Source organism: Canis lupus, chromosome 7 (assembly GCF_011100685.1).
Source record: "Canis lupus familiaris isolate Mischka breed German Shepherd chromosome 7, alternate assembly UU_Cfam_GSD_1.0, whole genome shotgun sequence".
Lineage (NCBI taxonomy): Eukaryota > Metazoa > Chordata > Mammalia > Carnivora > Canidae > Canis > Canis lupus.
This window is the reverse complement of record NC_049228.1, coordinates 20242255-20269352: the sequence shown is the minus strand read 5'-3', so window position 1 is coordinate 20269352 and position 27098 is coordinate 20242255. Positions and strand designations below refer to the sequence as shown.

Sequence of the window (27098 nt, the reverse complement as noted above, 5' to 3'; positions counted from 1 at the left end):
TGCTAGGAGAGATCAAGCACTCTGCTCAACTGTCCAGACAAAGGTGTACTAACCTCACTTCCATGGAGCTGGCCTGACCCTTCAGGAGAGGGTGATGGGTTTCATCACACTCCTCTGTGCTCCCCCTGTCTCAGCAGTGACATGTTCTATGCCCCTGGTGAGCCGAGTGGTAGTGTTTCAAAGTGCATACCATAGTGTGCTCAGGGTCCTTAGGGAGTTTGGTGAGCAAGCCCCACGCCTGGCTCTTCACCACATACCCAGCCCTACTCTGCACTTGTGGGCATTGTGTGATTCTGTCCCCAGAGGTCTAGTTCTACACTGTGGTCCTGTTGACTTGACATTGGTCAAATCCTTTGTCAGGTGCTTTCTGGCACATGTTCACTGGGCTTTCCTCTTGTTCTTGGCCTTTCTTAGCTGGAGATCAGTAGCTCATATATTATTACCTGGATAATCTACATTTTGCATATTACTTTTTTTTTTTTTTTGGTGTCTGATCTTATTTATTTTGTCACTCTTAGAAAATCTCTTTTTTTTTTTTTTTTTTTTTTTTTAGAAAATCTCATTTTTGACTGGACTCAGAGGTAGAAGCCCTCAGACAGCCTCTGTCTCTTGGCAATCTGTTCCTGGCGTTTTTCTTTGGCCTCCTTCATTCTCTTGTAAATTCTCTTCCTTATTTTCCTAAGTATGCTGTTTCTTCAAAGCAATACACCGACATTTGTGTTGGAGGACATGTGGAGTAACAAGACACTGAATCTTGAGTGCTTTGGTTCTAGGTTTCTTACGTTCTTTGTTTAGGGGCTTTCTTTTTTTTATTTTTTTATTTTATTTATTTATTTTTATTGGTGTGCAATTTGCCAACAGATAGAATAACACCCAGTGCTCATCCCATCAAGTGCCCCCCTCAGTGCCCATCACCCAGTCACCCCCACCCCCCACCCACCTTCCTTTCTACCACCCCTTGTTCATTTCCCAGAGTTAGGAGTCTCTCATGTTCTGTCTCTCTTTCTGGTATTTCCCACTCATTTTTTCTCCTTTCATTTAGGGGCTTTCTAACAACATACTGGCAGGCATCATCTTCTTTTTTTTTTTTTTTTTAAAGATTTATTTATTCATGATAGACACAGAGAGGCAGAGACACAGGAGGAGGGATAAGCAGGCCCATGCTGGGAGCCCGACGTGGGACCCGATCCCAGGACTCCAGGATTGTGCCCTAGGCCAAAGGCAGATGCGAAACCGCTGAGCCACCCAGGGATCCCCTCTTTTTTTTTTTTAATTGGTGTTCAATTTACCAACATACAGAATAACCCCCAGTGCCCGTCACCCATTCACTTCCACCCCCCACTCTCCTCCCCTTCTACCACCCCTAGTTCGTTTCCCAGAGTTAGGAGTCTTTATGTTCTGTCTCCCTTTCTGATATTTCCCACACATTTCTTCTCCCTTCCCTTATATTCCCTTTCACTATTATTTATATTCCCCAAATGAATGAGAACATATAATGTTTGTCCTTCTCCGACTGACTTACTTCACTCAGCATAATACCCTCCAGTTCCATCCACATTGAAGCAAATGGTGGGTATTTGTCATTTCTAATGGCTGAGTAATATTCCATTGTATACATAAACCACATCTTCTTTATCCATTCATCTTTCGATGGACACCGAGGCTCCTTCCACAGTTTGGCTATTGTGGACATTGCTGCTATAAACATCGGGGTGCAGGTGTCCCTGCGTTTCATTGCATCTGTATCTTTGGGGTAAATCCCAACAGTGCAATTGCTGGGTCGTAGGGCAGGTCTATTTTTACCTCTTTGAGGAACCTCCACACAGTTTTCCAGAGTGGCTGCACCAGTTCACATTCCCACCAACAGTATAAGAGGGTTCCCTTTTCTCCGCATCCTCTCCAACATTTGTGGTTTCCTGCCTTGTTAATTTTCCCCATTCTCACTGGTGTGAGGTGGTATCTCATTTTGGTTTTGATTTGTATTTCCCTGATGGCAAGTGATGCAGAGCATTTTCTCATGTGCATGTTGGCCATGTCTATGTCTTCCTCTGTGAGATTTCTGTTCATGTCTTTTGCCCATTTCATGATTGGATTGTTTGTTTCTTTGGTGTTGAGTTTAATAAGTTCTTTATAGATCTTGGAAACTAACCCTTTATCTGATACATCATTTGCAAATATCTTCTCCCATTCTGTAGGTTGTCTTTTAGTTTTGTTGACTGTATCCTTTGCTGTGCAGCATCATCTTCTTTTGACAGATTAAAAAGCTTTCGGATTCTGCTGGCTCTTTTGGGCCCCACGTGACGAGGCTCAGTAGTATCAGTGAGTCCAGGAATATCCTTCTCCCCTTTTTTCACAATAACCAAATTGAGAACACTGAGATTGGCATCCACAATGCAACCCCAAACAGATTTGTGCTGCCCTGGGTCGGTAGCAGGAATGCCCCTTACTCAGCAGCAAGTGGATGCGGTCATGGGTCAAGACATCCTGCTTCATGGGAAAGCCTTGTTTGTCATTGCCACCACTGATTCGGACCATGTAACCCTTCCATTCCTCACCCAGAGCATCAGCAGCAACTTCTGAGGCCATATGCTTCTCATAAAAGGTACGCGGTTTGCGCTCATCATCCGCTTCAATGAGTTTCTGGCAGCCAGTGGCTGGGAAAGAGATGTTCAGCTTCATCCTGAAGTGGCCTACCGCCTCAGAGGTGCCACGAAAAAGAGTGCATATTACTTTAAAGACTGTTGGGAATTCTTCTTGCAGGCCTCAAAGCTCTAAGTACCATCTGCCCGCTTCTGCAATTCCAAATAAGTGTCCCACCTACCAGCAAGTTCATTCCCAAAGGAAACAGAGGAGTTTCTCTAAAAATAGGAGTATAACTGCTGTAGCTCTGCTGCCTAGGGCCTGCTTACCTACAAAATGGGAGTGCTTGCCATTTGAGCCTGAGGCCAAGGTCCTCTGTAGCCATATTGATATGAAGCAGTGCCCAGAGCTCAGTAGGACTTCTATCTCTGCCTTTGAAAAATAAAGAGGTCATTCTAGGCAGGTGCACCAAAGCCTCAAGACAATCTTCTGTGTGGGATTGCCAAGCAAGTCTACTAATGCTCCTGATGTCAAAGATGAACTCTGCAGGGTATACATTTTCAAGAAGAAGGATTTCCTGGATAGTGCAACTGGTATACTAGGATTGTGCATCTAGGAGCAAGACCAATGTAAGCAGCCTTCCAGAGGTTCTCTAAGCAATCCCCGTGTATAGCAGTGCCATCTGGCCTGGACGGTGTTCCTCTTGTTCTCAAATGGCTGATGAGTGGCTCTTGCATGATTTTCTGGCTTGCAGTGGCTTCTGTTTGCAGAGCATCCTCTTGTACTTGCATGAGCCCCTGACCTGGCAGAGGCATACTTTGGACTAACTCTTGGCCAGCTGGGAGAAACACTTTCAAAAGTCTGAAGATAAGTTCCCATGATCTGTCTCACCAAGGCAAACTACTTTTTGTTGGATAAGATCTCCCCAGATGTTCGACAGATCTTAGAGTTCACAAGGCACAGCTGGTGATTCATCCCCCATTTTCCATCCTGGCCACTCAAATAGTCAAACCTAGGCAAGAAAGAAAGGAGCTTGTCGGTTTTCTGTTTGTAACTCTTGCTCTCCAAGAGAAGAAACTCCTCTCTTCTGTCCTGCTTTTGTTTTACTATCATCTTAAAGAGCTATATACCTTTAAAACAAATGCTTGAAATATTGAGGTGGGATTCTAACATAAGGGACCCCATGTGTAAGTTCTTAAGCTGGTTCTGTCCAAGAATAACCATGCTGCAGGCAGGAGATACTGGCCATTGGGGCTACCTTTGAAGCATGGAGGCAACCTTCTTAGGGGGCCAGGCTTCTATTTGGATACAGCTAGATCACTGTCGTTTAGAGCTCCTGGGGTAAAACTGGAAAAACAGTAGTAGTCATTTAGTGAGGATTTGCTTTGTGTAAGCTCTGTACAAAGCACTTCATGTATTATTTCATTTAATCACAACAACTCTGTGGTGTGGGTTATACGTTTATCCCCATTCATGTCCAGATGAGTAGCATGTTTAAAGTTAAACATCTAGTGAGTGCTAGAGTGAGTGACACCTAGCAGGAGTCAAACTTGCAGTTACAGTGCTATATTGCCTCTCCAAGTCAGAAAAGCTAAAAGTGCAGTTGATGACTCCTCTTTTTAAAGGATTCAATTCCGGTATCCTCTACTTATTGATCAGCTCAACCACTGAGCAAATGCACTGTTACACAAGCCAAAATTCTAGAGACATCAGAACCTTCATACCCAGTAGACTCTGCCAAAGAACATTGTAGTCATCCTCATAAGGAGGATTATAATTACTCAGTCATACAGATATGGCCCTCAAAGAAAAAGATGCAGAGACGTAGGCAGAATGACCTGCAGGGCCTCCCAAGGGGTGTTCAAACTGAGGGCTCCAGCACCATCCTGACACTACTAGTGAGCTAGGGTGGTCCATGAAGTTTTTAAGGAGAGCCTGTCAAGACCTCTTTTTGGTGATCTGGAGTCCCAACAACCTGTAGTATACCAGCCATTAAGACAATGCCTGCACAATGAATGCAGGTCTAGACAGACTTAAGAGTCACTGCCTATCAGCCAAATGCCCTGGAATACCGTCACAGAACTTGTGCCAATCTAATGGTGGTGTCATTTTGGTCATGGTGGACTTCAGCTCCAAACTGAAACATCTCTCTTTTTATCAGCTTACTGCCTACAATAGACTCCATATTGGTGTCACCCCAAAATTCCTATGTTGGAATCCTGGCCTCCAATGTGATGGTATTAGGAGATGGGGCCTTTAGCAGGTGATTAGGTCATGAGGGTGGAGCCCTCATGAATGGGATTAGTGCCTTTCTGAAAAAGACCACAGAGAGCTCCCCCCTTTTACCATTTGGGGACACAGTGAGAAGACACCTGTCTATAAACCAGAGATTGGGCCATCACCAGATGCCAGACCTACTGGCATCTTGGACTTCCCAGCTCAATTGAGAAACTTCTGTTGTTTATTTTTATTTTTTTAAAAGATTTTATTTATTAATTTGAGAAAGCACAAGTGGAGGGAAGAATAGAGCGAGAGGCAGAAGCAGACTCCTGGCTGAGCAGGGAGCCCGATGTGGGGCTTGATCTCAGTACCCTGGAATCATGACCTGAGCTGAGGGCAGACACTTAGCCATCTGAGCCACCTAGGTGCCCCATCTGTTGTTTATAAACCATCTTATGGTATTCTGTTATAGCAGCCTGAACTGACTAAGGCACTGCTGCTCTATTAATATTACATTTCCAGAGAAAAACTCTTCCCTCATACATATCTTAGTTTTGGATTGTACTGTCCAACTTGCCCTCCACTCATCATTTCAAGATCAGTAACCAGCTAGAAGGCAGCACCTAGGTGTCAAGAGAAGACCCCTGGGGACCTTGCAGATAGCACTCTAAGCTCACCTCACTAGTCTCTAAAGAGTTTCCCTTGACCATTCACAGTTTCATAGCAACTTAGCCCTGATATTTCCCACCCATCAAACACTCCCATCCCAACAGCCAATTAATAGCTGAAGATATCACAGGCTGCCTGAGCAGCCCTGGAAGGTGCCCTCTGGTAAGCTAATGAAAAATTTAAATGTTGACTGAGCCAGACAGCAGAGGAGACCAACCAGTGGGTGATACCTGAGGCACTCCCCAGACCCGTAGGTAAATCTGCCTTTGACAAAAGGAACCATGCTACATGGAATTCTCAAGGGTCTTAAAAGCCATTATTACCTATTACCTTGGCATTCACTCCTAATTGTTCTGTTCTGGCTCTGGCTATGCCTGAATCAGCATAACCCTACCTCCTCCTTCATTATTTATGCCAACATCTGCCAACCTGAGATCAGGAGCCATTTATATGTGGTGAAAAGTGACCAACTACCCTTGATACCATCTTAACTTCAATAACCAGTATAACGGGATGGGTGTGGGACAACACGGTGGTAATGAGAAATACTTCCCACTTCAGGGATGCTCCAATTGCCTTTGTCCTTTAAATGGGCTGGAGCATCAATGACCGAGCCCTGGCTGGCCCACAAAACTAAATTGCAAACTCTAATCTGTTAGATATTCTAGGAGAGGACCCAGAAATTTCCTTCAATTCTCAGACTATCGATTGCTGCCTCCTCAGTGCTTTCTTTCCTCTCTCTGGCCCTGGCAGATTTCGGTACCGGCTCTTTGCTTACTTGGATTTGACAGCCTTTTGGATTCCATATTTTGTATTTCGGCACATCTGCGTAGTTCAAAGCTTTGCCTGCTCCTTTGGCTTCAGAGTCTCCCATTGCCTCCAGCCAAGACTACTCAACCTATGGCTTTCAGCACTGCCACTCCCCCACAACCACGTATGGTCCTTGAGAGTAGGGAGAAAAACTTTTTTTGAGAAGATATGGAAATGTTTTCAGAAATGGATGAAATATCCTTTTGAAACAAAACTCAAAGTTATCATCTCAGTACACAGTAACTATATAAGCTGATTTTTTTAAAAATTATTTATTCATGAGAGACACACAGAGAGAGACAGAGACATAGGTAGAGGGAGAAGCAGGCTCCCTATGGGGAGCTTGATGCGGGACTTTATCCCAGGACCCTGGGATCATGCCCTGAGCCAAAGACAGGTGCTCAACCACTTGAGGACCCAGGTGCCTGCCCTAAGCTAATTGTTAACATAATAAATGAATTGGGCATGATTGTATGAATATGTAGGTTTTGAAATAATCTAACAGTTCTGCATAATCTTGGGAAGATGCACTGCTTGGCTAACACCCTAGGGTTTGCAGGCTTGGGCTAGAATGTGTGGTTTCCCCAGCTTTGGATGGAGGTGAGGAAGAGGCTTAGAGACATATGACAGACACGGCCCTAGGATGGCATCATTATATACTGCTATATTATCACGTACTGCTAGAGAGTTTTTGGTCTTTTGTTGTTGGAGAACAGGAGGATTGGCAGAGAGGGCAGTAATGTGGAAGTAATCCAGAGGGAACAGGAAAGGTTAAGCATCCTTGATCTGGGCCTTGTTTCTGTTACTTAAACAGAGTGGGCAACCAGCCGGTCCCTAACAGACAAAATGCTATAAAAGTTTCCAGGTCCATTCCTAGGAGCTCAGAATACATTTTCTCTCTGAAATAATGCTCCATAGTGATTTATAGACTAACATTCATAAACAAAAACCCTTTACAGGTGTGTTTATAGAAAATGCTTAAAGTTCTCATTTAGGGATAGCAGGAACACATCTCCAATATAATATCTTTGAATAACATAAAGAGTAAAAAGGCAGTTTGTAGGACAGAGCAACCACCAAATAGTTGCCACCATTTCTTTCTGTACTGGCAATATGGAAATTCCCTTTATAAGAAGCATTTTAGTAATATACATGATGTTAGTAATATTTTTATAATGTTAGTAAGATTTTATAATATTGATTTTTTAAGTCTATATAGAGGATTTGCTATATACCTCAAGAGGCTTTCTTATTTACTTGGCTAATTTTTTTTTCTGTAGATACATATTTCTAATTGTGTAAGAGAAGTTAATGGAAAGTAAGACAATATATTTATATTAAAGAATATCTGTACTGGAAAAGAATACTCCAGGGCACTTATAGATCACATAATGTCACCACTGTTTGAGAAATAAGCAAGCTGGTTAATGCTGTACTGAGAATATATCAGCCCCATGTTTCCAGTGATGCTCCTTCAGATTTTAGGCAACATGTATCAGGTAAATGTTTTTGTCCTTTTATTTCTCCATTTTAAAAAGGAGTCTCCATAAAAAGAATCCCTTTTAAATTCTTTTAATTAGATGTGAATTTTTATATTCAGCCCAAGTACATCTTATTTTCTTTCATCTGCTCAGGAACATTTAAGTGTCTCTGTGGTGCCAATATGTGGGTTAGATGTGGAGACCATAGGGTGGGACACACAAGGTTGAGTGGTGGAGGTGGTGGTGGTGGGGCAAGTGACCAAGAGTTCATAGTACAGCTGGAGAGGAGTAAGCATCTTAACTACAGGATGACAGTGAAGTGTGATGAACACAGTAAAAGGGACATGTAGAAAGGGCCACAGGAGCAGGAAAGACCTTGCCAAAGGGGCCAGAGGGTGTACAGTAAAAAAAAAAAAAAAAGACATTTGAACTATATCTTTGAAAGTCAAAATTTAGCCATATAGAGACACAAAATTCTTTCCAAAGTAGAACGTTGGCTAACGCTCTTCCCATATTACTCTGATTAAAATGGTCCACCTAAACTTGTTATATGGCTCCTCTGTCATTACATCATCCCACTGCCTCCTCCCATAGCTGGCTGGGCTATGACTACCTTTCCAGGGCATTCCATGTGGCAACCAAAGGAAGTGCAGGAAGTGGGGACAGCCTCCCTCAGAGATGGGGCTGTTCCCTGGCAGCCCCCCACCCCCCATCACATTACCCCGGGCTCCTCCTAGAGCATGGGAGAGTCTTTCGTTTTAGGATTTGGTGGCTCAACAGGTTTGGCAGGACTGGGAAAGGGGAGGCTTCCTTGGGTTCTATTGCCAGGAGAGGACAGGAAATTCAGCAGGTCAAACGGCAAAGGCAAAACCACCGTGGAAGGTCTGTCTGTGGACAGGGACTGGAGGGTGTGCAGGTACCGCAGCTGGACCGCGGCCGGGGTGGCTGCCAGAATCTCGGCCGCCCTTCTCAGGGCCTCGGACGCGGCCTTCTCCCCTTCCGCAGCGATCACCTGGAGAGCAGACGGGAAGACAGGTGAAGTGACTTTTCCTCTTGCTTGTCCCGGCTGTTCAGCACCGAGCGGCTGCCTTCTTTCTCAGGGGCCTTGATCTGGGGGAGGTGGATTTCACTGTTCGTTGTGACTTAGGGCGGAATTCGTCAAGGGCCCTGACAAGCACAGTGACATGTCAGGGGAGTTACTGATTATGTCTGCCGGGCCTTGAAAGATTAGTAAGGTTTTGCCATATTGAGAAAAAGTTGGCCAGCATTCTAGGCGAGGACGTGGAAGCCTGAAGTGAGGAGACGCCTAACCAGGGCAAAAGGAACGAGTGAACATTTCAGAGGAAAAAGCACTAAGCTCACAGCCCAACTGCCACCTTCAAGTGGACAAAGAAGACTAAACTCAGATCTAGAAGCAACTCTGCCCAGAGGACCACTTTCTTCCCCTTCCTCCTCTCAACACAGCAGGGTTAGTGAGCTCTTCTGTGAGCAGGTTCTTCTTCACTTGCTTCTTGTTCTTGAAGAGAAACACGTCTCCCTTCCAGTCCTCCTATTCCTTTTCCCAACACCTCTCCCACCCCACCTTGATCCTCAGGAGCTGCGGGCAGCCACATCTGTGCGGCCCACCGGCACGCCTGACTAGGGGCTGAGTGGCACGAGCTTCTCTGGGTCCTGAGGGAACCAGGCCTCATCAGGTCAGCTCCCCACAGCCTGCACAGAGCTAGGGATGTGGGTCTGGTGTCATTAACTTACTAACACAGAGGAGATAGGTGACTGATGTTACCTTGGGAAAGATGCCAGCACAAGAGCAGAGGGATGGAGGGTGAGGAGAGATGCCTTGAGGGAGAGAGAGTAAAGGCCAGACCCAGGAAGGAGGAGGAGGCCACTAGTCCCAGTAGCTATGGAGAGAGGGTGTCCCAGCAAAGGCCATGTGGCATTAGTTGGGTGGCTATGAACACACTTTAAGAGAAAACTTTTAACAGAGTGGGGAGGGGGGCACAAGCCAGGTTCTTCCGAGCTCCTGGGTGAGTGGGAGGTGAGAAGCAGAGGGGCAATGCTCTGCTACAGCAGGCCATGGAGCATGGGGGTGGGAGGCGGGCCCGCCTGACGCTGGCTCACCCGCACTTTGGCCTGTCTCTGCGCTTCGGCTTCCACAGCCAGTGAGTGCTGAAGCCCTGCCGGCAGCCTTACATCCTTACTGGAAAATAAAGAGTTGTTATTTCAGGAGGAACAGCAAATCCTGATCTATCAGGGTGTGCTGTCCCTAGACCTCGGAGCAGATGGTGGCCAGGGAAGGGCAGCTCAAGAGTAAGTGCCTCAAATGCACACTTATCATTATCACTGATGTCACAGTAGAGCTTTGGTTTGCTCTGTACAAGAGGAACACATTTTTTTGTTGTTGTTAATGGATTATTATGATTTTTCCCATTTAAGGTTTAATCTTTTTTAAAAAGATTTATTTATTTATTTATTTATTTATTTATTTATTTATTTATTTATTTATTTATGAGAGAGAGAGAGAGAGAGAGAGAGAGAGAGAGGCAGAGATACAGGAGGAGGGATAAGCAGGCTCCATGCTGGGAGCCCGATGTGGGACTCGATCCCGGGACTCCAGGATCACGCCCTGGGCCAAAGGCAGGCACCAAAACGCTGGGCCACCCAGGGATCCCCATTTAAGGTTTAATCTAAATCCCAGCTATTAAATTTGAACAATGAAAAACAGCCTTGAAGAGCCATACTATTAAGAACAAGGGATGTCATTGACGTTTATAAAGAAATTGATTTTGAAAAGAGTAGAACTGACCAAGGAAGAGCAATACTTAATGTATTATGTAGAAGATACAAAATTGTATTTTTATCCTGTATATAAGTATGAAAATGACATAGCTAGAAAACAATTTGGCAGTTCCATGGGAAGTTAAACATAGAGTTACCATATGAGCCAGTAATTCTACTGCTAGGGATATTTAAAAACATGTTCATACAAAAACTTGCACTTGGATGGTCACCACGGTATTATTCAGAGTAGCCCTAAAGTGGAAACAAGCCAAATGTCTATCAGCAAATGAGCAGGTAAACCAGGTGTGTTGTATCCACACACTGGGATATTATTTGACTATCAAAAGGAATGATGTTGATTCAGGTTTAACCATGGATGAACCTTGAAAACAACATGTGCAATGAAAGAAGCCAAACACAAAAGGCCATATAATATTGACTGTATTTGTATGAAATGCCCAGGCTAGCCTAGTGCAGAGAGATTAGTGTTGTCAGGCTAGGGGGTAGGGGAGCAACGAGGAGTCCCTGCTTGATGGGTGTGGGCTGTCATTTTGAGTGATAAAAATGTTCTGGAATTAGTAGTGATGGTTACACTCCTCTATGAATATAATAAAAACAGCTGTACTTTAAAATGCTTATAATGATGAGTTTTTATGTTATGTGAATTTCATCTCAGAAGAATTTTTTTTAATCCATGGAGAGAAAATTTTGAAAGTAATCTGCCTAAACATTACAGTGGCTGTGTTATGGCTATGTGTGTTAGGTAATTTTCTTTGTTCAAATTTATGCCAATGTGGCTACAGTACTCAGCTCATTGAAAATAATTTTTAGGGCAGCCCAGGTGGCTCAGTGGTTTAGTGCTGCCTTCCGCCCAGGGTGTGATCCTGGAGACCTGGGATCCAGTCCCATATCGGGCTCCCTGCATGGAGCCTGCTTCTCCTTTTGCCTGTGTCTCTGCCTCTCTCTCTCTCTCTCTGTCTCTCTCTCTCTCTGACTCTCTGTCTCATGGATAAATAAAATCTTTAAAAATACTTTTTAAAATTATTTTAAAACAAAACCAAAATATTTCCCTTTATCATATTGTTCTTCTTGCTTAATTTCCTACCCACATTTCTGTTCTCTCCACTTTGATTCCCCAAATACAGGTCACTGAATCCAAGGCAACCTGTGGAGAGAAGAGGTGAGATGTCAGGGAGAACTTTCAGGTAAGAGCAGGGCCCCCCTATGCCCTCATGGCCATTGTTCTGTACTGAGAAAGTACATTTCCTCTGAAGAGGCATTCCTTTCCTGTTTTGTTTTAACATTACAGTGCCTTGCAAAAAGTTGCTTAACTTTGGGGCACCTGGGTGGCTCAGCTGGTCAAATATCTGACTCTCAATTTCGGCTCAGGTCATGATTTCAGGGTTGTGAGATCAAGCCCCAAGTTGGGCTCCATGCTGACTGTAGAATCTGCTTAAGATTCTCTCTCTCTCTCTCCCCCCTCTACATCTCCCCTCGCTTGTGTGCTCTTTCTCTCTCTCAAAAAAAAGTTGCTTAACTTTGCATAGTGCCACTCAAGAAATACTTGTGGAGTTAAGGGTGGTATGGTAGGCTGAATAATGGCTCCCCAGACATCCATGTCTTCATCTCTGGAACCTGTGAATGTTACCCCAGAAGAGACCTTGCAGATGGAATTAAGTGAAAGGATCTTAAAAATGGGGAGATGATCTAGGATCTTCCCAGTGGGACCCAAATGCAGTCATAAGTGTCCTTTTAAGAGGGAATAGAGGGGGATCCCTGGGTGGCGCAGCGGTTTGGCGCCTGCCTTTGGCCCAGGGCGTGATCCTGGAGACCTGGGATGGAGTCCCACGTCGGGCTCTCAGTGCATGGAGCCTGCTTCTCCCTCTGCCTGTGTCTCTGCCTCTCTCTCTCTCTCTGTGACTATCATAAATAAATAAAAATTAAAAAAAAAAGAGGGAATAGAGGGAGATGTGACTACAGAAGAGGAGGAGAAGGTGATGTGATTCTGGGGGCAGAGTTTGGAGGGATGCACTGTGATGGAGGAAGGGGCCATGAGCTCAGGAAACAGGCGGCCACTAGAAGCTGGGAAAGGCAAGGAAATGAATGCTCTTCTCGGAACCTCCAGAAGGAAGCAGTTCTGCTGACTGACACCTTGACTTTGGCCCACTGAAACTGTTTTTCGACTTCTGGCCTTCAAAACTATATGAGATTCAATTGCTACCATTTTAAGTCACCAAGTTTGTGGTAATTTGTTACAGAAGCAATGGGAAACCAATACAGATGGTGCACTTGTTAAATCTGTTTTAAGATGCACTTATTAGAGAACCAGAGTCTAGTCTCTCCCAAATGGCTTTCAGTTAGAGGTGCTTCCTTCCTGCTGGTGGCATCCAGAGAACATTATCTGACTGGTGTGTGACAAGCCTTGTGCTGGTGCTGAGAACAAAGAGATGCAGAAAGTATGATCCGTGTCATTACGGAGTCCATAATTTACAAAGACAAATATGTACATACATAAATTATAATTCAGTGCAACAAAGGCAATTTTGTGTGTCCAGAGTCCACAGCTTGTCCTTTATCCTTTAGAGGGGAGGGATGAACAGAAGAGAGGTTAAGGTGGCCGAGGGGGAGCCCGCTGGAGTGGTTTTTAAATTCCAGAGCAGCAACTGCCTGTATCCCTCTTGTTCTAACTTTTTTTTGCCTTTTTAGGTTCTTTTGTTTTCTGAATTCTTGCCTTTTCCACCAAGTTGCTAATCTCAGTCACAGATGTTTAGGTACTTCACCTTCTAAGATGAGTGATTGCTCAGGCCCCATCAGGCACAACCAGTACCAATACCTTTGATCCTCCAGCCCTTCTGTTGGAGGTCCTGCTTTTGTTAAGACAACATTCCTACCTTCCTAACTCAATTCTGGGCCAGGGTGCCTATGGCCTCCGCGACAGGGTCCCTCATTGGTGGTAATGGCCATTTGACCAGCCAGCTGCCCGGAAGCCAGCTTTGTTCTTGCATCTCAGTATCTTTGCCAAGTTGCCTTGGGAAGAATGGAAGATGCCCATGGTGGCCGTGAGTGAGGTGACTGAAGTTGCTGCCTGCCGGCTGGCTGACACTGCCCATGAGGCACTTCCTCCTCAATTCCTTTCCTAATTTCCCATGAATTAAATCTCAATGACTGATTGGGAGATAATCATGTAAGGGTCTGTGACATTTTCTTTTTAGCTGAAAGTCTTATTTGAACTTACCATGTAGCTTGGACTGTTTCCCCAACTAGACTGTAGGCTCCTGGGAGCCATTCCTTCTCACCTCTGTCTGACCCCCACCTGTCCTGTCTGGCCCCGTCCTCCCCGCCAGCTCTTGCTCCCACCGCTTTGTGCCATGTGGGCACTTTCCAATGAGTCTAGAGCCTCTGGGGTAGGATTGAGGGCAAAACCTGTGGCAATGACTGACTAGTCATCACCAGATTGACTCACGGTCAACCTGACAACCTCTCAGTCAGCTGCCAGCTCCTTGAAGGATGGTACCCTCACCAGTGAATGCCTGCCAGATGCTTCCATGGCATGCGCTTCAATAAATGGCTGAAGAAGAAATGAATAAAATATGAGGAGGTATTTCAACCTATTTGATAAGTTTATCTGAGTACCTTTAGATCTTGGGCAATGCTTTTCCTCTCTAGAAGAATTTCAGTGAGGGATCGATGTGCTAAGAGACGCTTCATGGTGGTCTGGATAAGAAATTGGATGGCTTTGGACACATGAGCAAGACTGCTTAGGAGAAGAGAGGCATTTTCCATTCGGTAGTAGCAGATGGCATCTATCTCCATGATAAACATATCTTTGGTCACAACCTAGGTAGAAAAAAGAATTTGGATAACAGGCCTTATTTTAGGACTCCCTTCCCAGGTGGGGATAGTGAAGCTAAATGTGTTTAAGGGATGGAACACCTGGGTGGCTCAGTTGGTTAAGCATCTACCTTCGGCTCAGGTCATGATTCCAGGGTTCTGGGAGCCATCAGGCTTCCCACGGGAGCAGGCTTTTCCCTCTTACTCTGCCTGCCACTCACTCTACTTGGGCTCACTCTGTTTCTGTCTCTGTCAAATAAATAAATAAAAATCTTAAAAATAAATAAATGTGTTCAAGGGTGATTTTCTCAGTAATATTATAGGGGGGAAAAAGAGTTTTGGGCCCACCATTTTATTTGAAATAGATGTGTTTTTGAAGATTATGGAGTTTTTTTTATTAAATACACTAAAGAACTCACAATTGAAAGGAATCCTGTTGTAAGTAGTTTTGTAAAAATATCAGGAATAGGGGCAGCCCTGGTGGCGCAGCAGTTTAGCGCCGCCTGCGGCCCAGGGTGTGATCCTGGAGACCCAGAATCGAGTCCCACATCGGGCTCCCTGCATGGAGCCTGCTTCTCCCTCGGCCTGTGTCTCTGCCTCTCTCTCGCTCTCTCTGAATGAATAAATAAATAAATCTTTAGGAAAAAAAAATATCAGGAAGAATTTCCTTAGATGCAAACATTCAGTTAATTGTATATCAGGTCCTTTTAACCCAATGCCAAAAAAAAAAAGTGCTAAAGGACAAGCATCTTCTGGGAAATAAGCACTCTGATATGTTGCTTTCTGAGTGTACACCAGAGGGCAGAGTGGTGCTAACACATCAAGAACCTAAAAGCTGCCTAGTCTCAACATTTCCATTTTTAGACACTTATCACAAGGACCTATTTTAAGGGTTTAGCTGCAAGGATGTCATTCACAGTGTTGCTTATTATGATAAAAAATAAGAAATAAATTAATATTCACAATAGGGAATTGTGTATTGTGGTATAACCATACAATGATATACTATGTGTCCATTTAAAACAAACGGGTAGTGGGGAGCCTGGGTGACTCAGTTGGTTAAGCGTCTGTCTTTGGCTCAGGTAATGGATCCCAAGGTCCTAGGATCAAGCCCTACGTCAGGCTCCTTGCTCAGCAGGGAGTCAGCTTCTCCCTTTGCCACCCCCCCCTTGCTCATGCTTGCTCACATGTTCTCTCTCTCTCTGAAATTAAAAAAAAAAAAATCAAAAAAAAAAAAGGGGGTAGAGGGGTGTCTGGCTGGCTCAGTTGGAAGAGCGTGCTACTCTTGATCTCACGGTTGTGAGTTCAAGCCCCATGTTGGGTGTAGAGATTACTTAAAAATAAAATCTTGAAAAGAATAAAACAAAGGAGTAGAAACATAGCTAATACATGAAAATGTGATCACAACAGAGTATTGAGTGAAAAAAGGTATGTTATGAAATAGTATGATATGTATACCTGTCTGTAAATATAACCACATACATAGAAAAATTTGAAAGGATACATTCCAAAGTATCAACATCTGTCTATAGAAAATAAGATGAGGGGAAACTTTTATTTCTTCCCTTCATATATTTTGTTACCTAAAATAAGCCTTTTAAAATATATATATAATTTCTATTTAAAATTTCTATCTACCAAAAGAAAGAATAAGAAAGAATTTCAAACTGGAAGTGGGAGACAATTTAGGAAAGGCTTATACATTTAAATTACTAATACAAAAATCTAGATGTTGTCTCTACTTTTAATTTTTAATTGTGGCAAAATACACTTAACATCAAATTTATCTTTTTAACTATTTTTAAGTGTACAATTCAGTAGTTATCCACTGTATGTTATACAGTCACATTGTTGTACAGTCTCCAGAACTGTCATCTTTCAGAACTGAAAGCCATTAAACAACTGCTCTCCACTTCTTCCCCAAACGTCTGCAACCACCATTCCACTTTCTGTCTCCGTGAATTAGACGACTCTGGGTACCTCATCCAAGTGGAATCATAGAGTATTTGTCTTTTCGCGATGGCTTAATTCACTTAGCATGATGTTTTCAAGGTTCATCCTGAGTAGCATTTGTCAGAATGTCCTTCCTTTTTTAGGGCTGAATAATATTCCCTTGTATGTACCACATTTTCTATCCACTCAGTCATCGATGGACACTTGGGTTATTTTTACTTTTTGGCTACCGTGAATACTGCTGCCATGAACATAGGTATACAAATATCTCTTCAAAACCTTGCTTTCAATTCTCTGGGGCATATACCCTGAAGTGAAATTGCTGGAGCCAATGGTAATTCCAATTTTGATTTTTTGAGGAACTGCTGCGCTGTTACCCATAGCAGCTGTACCATTTTACATTCCCACCAATATTGCACAACACAATTTCTCGACATCTCTGCCAACCCTTGTTATTTTGTTGGTGTGGTTTATTTTTTTTTATAGTAGCCATCCTAACAGGTGTGAAGTGGTATCTCATTGTGGTTTTGATTTACCTTTCTCTACTAATTAGTGATGTTGAGCATCTGTTCATGTGTTTGTTGGCCATTTGCATATATTCTTTGGAGAAAAGTCTATTCAAGTCTATTAGGACTCTCCAGAGAAATAAAATCTTTAGGATGTGGGTGTGCATGTGTGTGTGGGTGTGGGTGTGTGTGTGGAGAGAGAGAGAGAGAGAAATTTTAAATTGGCTCATATAATTGTAGAAATCAACAAGTCCAAAACCTTCAGGGAATGTCAACAAGCTGAAGACGCAAGAAAGAGTTGATGTTGTAGCTCGAGTCTGAGAGCAGTCTGCTGATAGAATTCCCTCTTCTCAAAGAGAGGTTAGTCTTTTTCTTAAGGCCCTCAACTCATTGGATAAGGCCCACCCACATTATGGAACATAATCTACTCAAAGTCTACTGATTTAAGTATTAATCTTACCTAAAAAATACCTTCACAGCAACATTCAGATGTGTCTGATCAAATATCTGCGTACCATAGCTTAGGCAAGCTGACACATAAAATTAACCATCACAAAATCCTTTGCCAATATTTAAGGGAGTTGTTTGCTTTCTTGTTGAGTTGTAAGGTTTCTTTGTATATTCTGGGTATTAACCCCTTATCAGGTATACTATTTGCAAATATTTTCCTCCATTCCATAGGTTACCCGTTCACTCTTTTGATCATGTCCTTTGATACACAGGAGTTTTTAATTTTGAGACAGTCCATATTTCTATTTTCCTTTCCTGCTTTTGAGCTTAAATAGTCATTTTGCCTTGGACCAGAATTGGTAGCTCAGCCATATGAAATATAGAAAAAAAGCAAAGCCCATCATTTGGCTTACCTCATGAAAGGGTATCTCCAAAGTTTGGAGACGAAGGTCAACCTTGTGGTAGGTATCAAGGCAGGGAAAAAAGAAAAAAAGGCCTAGAAGAGGGGGTAGAGAAATGACAGGTGAATGGTTAGCATGGAGATTGCTTGGGGTTCACCTCTTCAGGGTCAGGGCACATATTTCATTGCTTCCCTTAGCTTCCAACTACACACAGACATACTGGGCAATCCCACTTCTACCCCTAGCATGTTTGCAGTTGCTAAAGTAACCATATACTTTTTGTTTAATCTAGGATACTTCTGAGAGTGAAAGGAGAACATTGTTACAACTTACTCCAGGACAAAAGTGTAGACAGGGATTAACCCCAGCAAAATGGGCTACATGGTCACCTTGTCATGGTGCTGGCCACTCCAAATCTTGAGTGATATGCCTGTTTTCTTCACTAGATTTAATTCTCTAACAAGAATGTCTTATGCATTATTGTTAGTTTTAGTGCTTGACTTTCAGGTACTTTGTAAAATTATTTTTGAATCTGTGTATGTACCAACCATGACAAACTTTAGAGCCAGCAACTTCTATGTGGTACTTCTTAAAATGTGAGCCCCAGAGGTATCACAATAGCAATATCATGCTACCAGCCTCATGCACCTAATGTAACGTATAGGGTCAACGTGCAATAAATATTTTTGGATTGATTTATTGAGGTTTGCTGAGAGCCACTGGACAGTGTGGGCTCCTACAAGAGCCAAAGCCTTACTGGAACTGGCAGTACCTCACAGTGCCCGGGACCTTTCTGAGGAGCAGCCCAGCAACTAGCCCTTTCTAGGCCCAAAAAAGGAGGATGCTAAAAACTAGAACCAGAACCAGATGCTCCCTGTCCTAGACTACACAGTCTGCTTCTACTTTTGTATGGACCCATCTGCTTGTTCTGATTGTCAAACTCAGATTTGCATCTTCTAGTCTAGTCTCCATTCTCTATTTGTTTCTGTAGACCTGGCTTGGAACTTGGACCTTTCCAATAGTGTGCATGGTGGGACTTTGATCCTTCCCATGCCTTTCTGGTTAGCTTGGATCCCCAACCCCACTACTAAACTTTATAGACTACCCATACTTCCATCTGTGCTTGTACCTCTGGACATCAACTCCACTTGACTACATGGTCCTACAGATCAGAAACCATGTCTCATTTATCCATCTTCATATCCCTGGCAGTTATACTGTATTTAAAACACAGTATGTGTTTACAGCAGTATATGTTTTCTAAATTCCATGAACCAAAGGCCAATTTGTCACTTGGGTGCTGGACTTTGCCAATCTCCCATGGTTCGGTCTGACCCTCTGGATTCTGAACTAGCCAGCTTTGCTCTGAGAATTCATAGCACTCTAACCAAAACATATTCTGCTCAAACTAGTGCCCAGCCATGGGTCCTAAGCCTACTTTCTACTCCAGCCAGCCTGGCCGAGGCATTTGACTCTCTGCACCCATCCTCTCTCTTGGCCACTGTGACCTCGGAATAATGCTCTCTGAAGAATCTTTCATAAGTTGTATTACAAGTAACAGATTAGAAAATGCAGATATTGTAAATCAGATATGAATTATACTTCATATAATCTGAGGTCCATATTACAAATACGCATGGATTGAAGAAATTGGCAAGTCTATTGGGGGGTAAAAGCATGTTTCATACCAGGGCCTTTAGCTCTTCCGGGAAGCAGATGTCCCAGTCGAAATATTATTACTCTCTCATACTCCCGTACAACCTAAAGGAAAAAATTATACTTTTGAAACACTCCAAGAAAGAAAAATAAAGTCTTCAAAAGGCCGTGACACATAAGAATGATCCTAGATATCAGAAAACTTTAGTTTCAAGAACCAAGAAAAAATGTATATTAATATTTGGATTTCCAAAATCTACACTTAGTAAGTGCAGAACATCAGAAATCAGTGAAAACATATTGGCCATCCTCATTTTTAAGCTCATGAACAGAATTTCGATTAAAGAGTCATGATTACCTAAAACATAATGCTTCTACTATGTCCACATATCTAAATCAAGAAAATCACAGCATGTGTAATCTCGTATTTTGCTGTGACTTTGGAATTATTAGATTTTATATGTATCACATATTAACTATTTAGTAGAAAGAGTATATTTTAATACCTTTTGTTTCAAACTGCAATTTCTGGGACACCTGGGTGGCTCAGCAGTTGAGTGTCTGCCTTCAGCTCCGGGCATGATCCCGGGGTCTGGGATTGAGGCCCACATCGGGCTCCTTACAGGGAGCCTGCTTTTCCCTCTGTCTATGTCTCTGCCTCTCTTTGTGTGTTTCTCATGAATAAATAAATAAAAATCTTTAAAAAAAAAAAAAACAATGAATGATAATGAATGCCTAGATTTGGTTTCTAGAATAGGCCCAGGCACCTCCAATTTCTTGGTTCTCTGGCATTACTTATTTCTTTTTTGCTTTTATTGGAAGCAACAAAATCTTCCTAGAGATGCAGAGGAGCCTGACTCCTTTGATATCTTGCTCAAATGTTGCACATCATTCTGCTTTAGTATCCTCTACTTGATTGACTTCTAGGGTTTGCCATCTTTTTTCCCCCCTAATGATTTATTTAATTATTTGAGAGAGAGAGAGAGAGAGAGAACACAGGTGGAGAGGCAGAGGGAGAGGGAGAGAGAGAATCTTCAGGCAGGCTCCCTGCTGAGTGCAGAGCCTGATGTGGGGCTTGGTCCCAAGATCCTGAGATCGTGACCTGAGCCGAAATCAAAAGTCAGCTGCTTAACTGACTAAGCCACCCAGTGCCCCAGACAAAGTGGAATTTAAAAAAAAACACGCAAAAATGTGCTGGTGGTAAAGAGGGACAGTATAACAATAAAAGGGTCAATGCATTAGGAAAGTATAACAATGATGAACATATATGTACCTAAAAATAGAGATCTAAAATACAAGAAGCAAAAACCAAAAGAACTGAAAGGATAAATAGACAATTCAAGCAACAGTAATAGTTGGAGAATTTAATATTCCACTTTCAGTCATGGAGAGAACAACTAGCCAACAAGGAAATAAGACTTGAACAACACTATACACAAACAACATCACCAAAATACACTTTCTTCTCAAGGACATATAAAACATCTCTAGGATAGATCAAATGCTAGCCATAAAACAAACCTCAATAAATTTAAAACTATTGAAATTACATAAAGTATATTATCTGATTAGAATAGAATGAAATTCGAAATAATTAAAAAGGAAATTTGGGGAATTCACAAATATATATAAACTGAACAACACACTCTAAAATGACCAATGGATCATAGAAGAAATCAAAAGAGAAATTAGAAAATATTTTGATCTGAATGAAAACAAAGACAGACACCAAAACATATGGGATGCAACTAAAGCAGTGCTCAGAGGAAAATTTATAGCTATAGATGTCTATGATAAAAAAAGAAGAAATATCTCAAATAAAACCGGGTCTATCTTAAGACTCTGGAAATAGAAGAGCAAACTAAACAAAACAAGCAGAAAGAAGAAAATAAGGAAGATTAGAGTGGAAATAAATGCAATAGAAAACAGAAAAACAATAGAGAAAATAAACCAAAAGTTGGTTCTTTGAAGAGATCAACAAAATTGACAAATGTTTAGCTAAATGGACCAAGAAAAAAAAAAAAAAAAAGAAGACTCAAATTTCCAAAATCAGGAATGAAAAAGCAATGGCAGGAACATCACTACTGTCCTTACAGAAAAAAAAAAAAAAAAAAAAGATTATAAAGAAAATACTATAAACAACTATATGCCTCAAATTAGATATAACTTAGGTAAAATGGGCAAATCTTAGTATAGATGCAACTACCAAAACTGACTTCAGAAAACAAACAAACAAACTGAAAAGACCCAAAAGTAAAGACTAAATTAGTAGTTTTGAAACTTCCCATAGAGAAAAGTTCAGGACCAGAAACCAGATGGTTTCACTGGTGAATTGTGCCAAACATTTAACAAGGAAGTAATGCCAGTTCTTCATAAATTCTCCCCCAAAACAGAAATCTCCCCAACTCCTTCTGTGACGCCAGTATTATCCTGATACCAAAACAAGAGAGAGACATCATGAGAAAACACTGATCAATCTCTTTTATGAATATAGATGTAAACCCCTCAACAAATTACCAGCAGCCTGAATCTGGTAACCTATAAAGAGGATTAGAGACCCTACCAACCAAGTGGGATTTATACTAGGAATACACAGTTGGTTTAACATCCAAGGTTGAATGAATATAACACGTCATCTCAATAGAATAAAGGGCAAATCATCTCAATGGATGCAGAAAAGGTGCTGGATAAAATTCAACACCGTTTCCTGAAGAATGAGGAGGGGGAGGAGAGGGAAGGGAAGGCAGGAGGAGGAAGAGAGGGGCCTGCATGAAGAGCACAATCATCGATGGCTCCAGCAGCAACTATAGGGTTCCAGCCAAGCACATGCTCTTCCGTGGCAGCTCCAGCCAATGATAACAATGGCAGGGGTACTTGGGCCTGGCCATTTCTGCCATCACAAAAAATCCTCTTTAAGTGGATTCTGCTCTGGAGTTCCCTTTCAGGCTGGACGGTGCTGCTGTGGAGCTACCCCACAGTCTGAGGCTCTTTCCGTTCAATCCTACCTTCACTTCTGATAACACAGGTGTCAGAGCTGCATCACTCTGAAGGGTTTCTCTGCCTGTTATTCTCTCTCTGCTTAATCGCTCACAGGCCATGCCTCCCAATAAATCCCTTGCATTTCTAATTCCGCTTGGCATGTGCTTCCTGAACAGACATGGTCTTCGTTTGCTTCAAGGACACGTGTGGGTAACCACCCATGGGCCAAAGAGAATCATCATTCATGGTATAGAAGCTGCCAGAGATGTTTCCGGAAGGGCCAGAGTGGACAGCATCATCTGTTCTGGACTGATCTCTGTGGGTGCAGAATGCAGATGACCGAGACAGAGGCCCTGAGCTGAGGGCCATCAGTCTAATGGGAGACGCAGGTGTTGGCAAATAGTATACACACACGGTAAGTGCTAGAATGGATGTGAAAGCAGAGACACACAAGAACACAAGGAAGGAAATGATAGTCTGGGGGAGTCAAGGAAGGCTTCAGAGTTATGTGTGTGCAAGGTCAGAAAGGAGTAAGAGCTCTCCTGGCAGATGAGTGGGGGCGAGGCCATTCCATGCAGAACAGACAGCCGGTACCAAACACAGAAGACTGGACCTGAGGTCAGTGAGAGGCTCCAGGACATTCCTTATTGGGTTGTCCTGGAATCTTACCTTTATGCAGAACCAAATGGAAACAGGGAAGGTCACAATGATGAAGAGCAGGGATGTGAGGACAAGAAGCCACTCACAGGCCCCTAAACCTGAAGACTTGGTACCTGAAAATAAATAAATAAATAAAAGAATAATACATATAATTAATTGTATTGGAACATATTCACCATATTTACTGACCAGGACTTCTTGGTCTAGTTCTTGATAGCAGGGTCAGAGCAGTATGTAGACTTTGCTGGAAATTCAGAGTGAGTTGGATATCAGTGGTCGGTTCACATGATGGGACATTGTCTGTGAGGGATTCTGTGGGCCTGTGGAAGGTAGAACAGGCTTCTGGAAAGGCAGTAGTGGGGAACCTGTAATAAGCATGGACTCTGGGCAGAAGGTCTGGGTTCGAGTTCTGACTCCACCATTTTCTGTCAAAAAATGACCTTAGGCAAAGCACATGACCTCTTCAAACCTGTCTCATCTACAATGGGGATGCTAACTATCTCATAATAACTATCGCGCAGCTCTCTCATGAGGTATTTTTCATAGCGTTGATATAAATATGAAGTGATGTCTATACATAAAAATCAGTGAAGTGTGCTTATCATGTATCAGGTGTTGAATTTGAAGTGATTCAAACCACATGTGTGCAGAGAGGCTCATCTTCCCTGAAATGACTTCCCCATCTACTTCCTGCCCCAAATGTCTGAAATTCCACTATTTAGAGTCTCTTCTTTGGATTAGGGTGTGGTTCTCCAGAGAGTGTTTGAAAAATCATTTCTATGGGATAATATTAGCGGAGTAGTGTCCGTAAATAAAAGTAATGAGGAACCAGACTGCAGAACATCCAGGTTGCTTGAGTGATAAGTGAAAATGTTTCAGGGAAAGTTCATCTCAAGAACACAAACCTCTTGGGTTACTTATGTTGCATCCCCGAGGCCTAGAACAGTGCCTGACAAAATACAGGTGCTCGATAAATATTTGTTGAATTGTAAGAATGAAGGAGAAGTGGATAGAGAAAATTATTAAAATGTAATAGTTATGGAAACCTCAAGAATTGTAATCTCCAGGTACTGGGAAACTGGCCAAAAGGACACTATTTGTGAGTTTAAAAACATCGTAGAGGGGATCCCTGGGTGGCGCAGTGGTTTGGTGCCTGCCTTTGGCCCAGGGCGCGATCCTGGAGACCCGGGATCGAATCCCACGTCGGCCTCCCAGTGTATGGAGCCTGCTTCTCCCTCTGCCTATGTCTCTGCCTCTCTCTCTCTCTGTGTGTGTGACTATCATAAATAAATAAAGAATTTAAAAAAAAAAAAAAAAACATCGTAGAGGACTAGAAGTTGACTAAAGATTATGATGGTGAAAAGCCTATTTTTAAGGGATGGGAAAAAAAGAGGGAAACTAGTTGGTAGGTTTGAATATTTGATTTCCGTGCCTGGAAAATAATTGGAAAGGTCATCACCAAACTGATCACTTGCTACACAAGCTGCATCAGCCCAAAACCAACATTAGCGCTCAGTGCTGTAGTATGGTAGTTCCCTAAGTGTGTGCCACGGAACACTAGCCCCACAGGGTGCTCCACAAAGCAAGAGTGCCCTGGGAAAACAAGTTTAGGGAATACTGGGCACTGTGTCCTACTTCTAGAGCTCCCCAGTGTGTATCTGCATATAGAAGCTAGGGGAATCCCTGCAGTAAAGAAGCATTCTTAGCTTTGTTTAACCTGGAATTTCCCAAACATTTGACCAGGCAATGTTTTCTCTAAGGAAATTCATATTCCAGAAAATTTATTTCTCATGCAATCTATTTTGGGAAACACTACTCTATCAGTGTCACGTTAGATTTTACAATATTCTTCCTTAAGGACGATAAGGGTGCTATTGCCATGTTTAATTAGTTTACAAACATATTTCACTTGCCAGTGGTAACCACGGCAAGTAAAAATAAATTAATATACATGCAGACAAAATAGTATTTCACAAGGGAAAAATGGCCTCACAATGGCTCCATACCGTAGTTAAGGATGTGAATGAAAAACTAATGTCTATACCCCAAAGCTAACTTACAGCTTTACTCACAAAATATTATTTTCTCTTGGAAGGAGTTCCTTGAATATTCAATTTGTTTGGTTTAAGTGAATAGTGGAATATTAAATGTTCAGGCAGGAAGAGCTTTAGCTATGACCATCCTGGTAAGGTGGAGCTCCTTTCACTTGTCCCAAGTCTTAAGGAGCCTGGCTGTGGGAGCATGGTGTTAGGTGAGAAGGAGGAGGGGAGGTTGCTCCTCTTGCTCCCCTGTCCCCTGGAAGCCACAGAAGCCTCCCAGACAAGGGCTCAGCCAGGCCACCTCATCCTCAGTGGGACTTCTCATCTACTGCTGGGGTCTCGGGCTCTCGTCACTTTACAGCTTACTTAATTTCTCAGCATGTTTCCTCCTCAGTGATTCGGGAATGAAAATACTCAGTAAAACACCTAACACGTGCCTGGCACATAGTAAAAACTCCGTTCGTGTGGGCTCCCTTCCTCGCTCACCCCTGGGATGTGGTCTGAAGCACAATACTTACAAGACCTCTCTCTCAGCTCAGCGATACTGTAGCCTTGAATCTAACAAACCTTTAATGACTGGAAGTTTCTGACTGATGAAAGGACATCAGTTGGGCAAAACAGCATTACCATGGTCCGTGGAACTGCACCCCAACTGCAGGAATCTTTGTCCGATCATAGCTTCGGTGTTCCAGCATATATGGCATTGCTGGTTACCAGGAAATGATGTTCAAATTTCACAGTCAGCAGAAAGCAATATCACACACTCTTCCTTATTGACTTTCCTTTACACTTTAAAGTGTAATGATTTTTTTTCTTCTATTCATTATAAAAAGGATTGGAAGTGGATAAATTTGTTGTCAAGAGTTGCTTTACCCACAGAAGCCAGAAAGACATCTTTCCCCATGATTCCCTCCTTTGATCTAACCTTCCTCTATTTCAGTTTGCAAGGATTCTGTTCGAATTGGGTCTATCCTCTGCTCCAAGCTTTGTGCAAAGTGCTTTGGATGGCACGTGCACGTCTCTTTTGTGGTCATCTGCCCCGGGGCATGGTCGGTTAAGGCTAGCTAGGTGAGATTTAATTATTTTTTTAATTTATGATAATCACTCACACACACACACAGAGAGAGAGAGAGAGAGAGAGAGAGAGAGAAGCAGGCTCCATGCACCGGGAGCCCGATAGGTGAGATTTAAGTTCAGGTTTGACTGTTCTCCCCTTGGCTCTGCTGCCACATGATCACCCCAAAGAAAATTTAAAATACCTAGGTAAGTCTAAGGGGTGAGGATATGGATAGTTGCCCAGAGCCACCAGTTCATAAATGTCTTTACTTAAATTAGGTGCCCATGTACTCTTCCTTGGCCACAGAAAGCCGCTGCGGGCCTCCCTCGCAGCGTTCGTGGTCCCCAACCTGGCCCACTCTCCTGTCGCTTCCCGTCCGTGGCTGGTGTGAGACCGACGGTGTTTAGTGGGGTGTCTGCGTTCCTTCCCATGTACTTCGGGGCCCACCCCTGGGCGGGAGGGCGGTGGGTCTGAGTTCAGGCCTTTCATTTCCTGCGAGGTGAGCGGGTGCAGCAGGCCGCTCCGGCCTCGGTGGCTCTCGGTGGCTCTCGGTCCCCGCGATCCGACGCCCCCGGGGCACCACGTGGAAAGCCCCCCCGCCCCCCGCCCCCCGGCCCCCGGCCCGCATCCCCGCCGTACCGTCCTCGGGCCGCTCGCCCTCCTGCAGCGCCACCACCTCGGTGCCCTCCTCGCCCGAGCCCCGGACCTCGTCCACGTCCACCACGGTGGCTGCGGGCGCGGGCGGCTCCCCCCGGCTCCCCGCGCGCTCGCGCCCCGCATCCCGGCGCCCACGGCCTCCGCCGCCCCTCTCGGCCCTCGCGCTCTTGCTCTCCCGGCGGGGGGACCCGCCGCCTCTCCCGCGGGCCTCTCGGGAGGAGCTGCGAGCCGCCCGCTCCATCCCCGCGGGCCGGAGCGCGGTGCGGGCGGAGTGGCCGGGCGGGAGCCGCGGGGGTAATGACCGGGGGCGGGCGGGGCTCTGCTCACCGGAGGCGGGGCCGCGGGCCCCGGACGAGCTGCAGGCTCGGCCC

At 43.7% G+C, this 27098-nt stretch overlaps 2 protein-coding genes and 1 pseudogene across 3 annotated transcripts in view; 1 reads left to right on the top strand and 2 right to left on the bottom strand.

Moving 5' to 3' along the window:
* AXDND1 (axonemal dynein light chain domain containing 1) overlaps positions 1-8219 on the top strand; it is a 106376-nt gene extending 98157 nt beyond the window's left edge. Inside the window, exon 25 of the mRNA XM_038542357.1 lies at positions 6223-8219. Within this exon, the coding sequence (XP_038398285.1) occupies positions 6223-6535 (313 nt within the window). The 3' untranslated portion in view covers positions 6536-8219. The remainder of the gene's footprint in view (positions 1-6222) is intronic.
* On the bottom strand, positions 560-7688 carry LOC490324 (annotated as a pseudogene).
* On the bottom strand, positions 7836-26983 carry NPHS2 (NPHS2 stomatin family member, podocin). 2 transcript variants are annotated; one of them, XM_038542365.1, is made up of 8 exons: positions 26710-26983; positions 22984-23087; positions 19368-19440; positions 17692-17774; positions 14172-14375; positions 11648-11703; positions 9879-9957; positions 7836-8772 (listed from the first exon to the last, which is right to left on the bottom strand). In XM_038542365.1, the coding sequence occupies exons 1-8, from the start codon at positions 26966-26968 to the stop codon at positions 8494-8496; spliced, it is 1137 nt and encodes a 378-aa protein (XP_038398293.1). In that variant the 5' UTR covers positions 26969-26983; the 3' UTR covers positions 7836-8493. The 2 variants fall into 2 exon arrangements, with proteins under 2 accessions (XP_038398293.1, XP_038398294.1); XM_038542366.1 differs by lacking the exon at positions 14172-14375.
* Positions 26984-27098: the final 115 nt, after the last annotated feature.

Bases quoted from the DNA above. Each gene is read 5' to 3' on its own strand.
- NPHS2 (XM_038542365.1), bottom strand. From the start codon at position 26,968: ATGGAGCGGGCGGCTCGCAGCTCCTCCCGAGAGGCCCGCGGGAGAGGC. The intron at 19,441-22,983 runs GTAAGATTCCAG...TTTTTCCTTTAG, and splicing joins CCATTTGGTTCTGCATAAAG to GTTGTACGGGAGTATGAGAG. The intron at 14,376-17,691 runs GTAAGCCAAATG...TTTTCTACCTAG, and splicing joins TGGAGATACCCTTTCATGAG to GTTGTGACCAAAGATATGTT.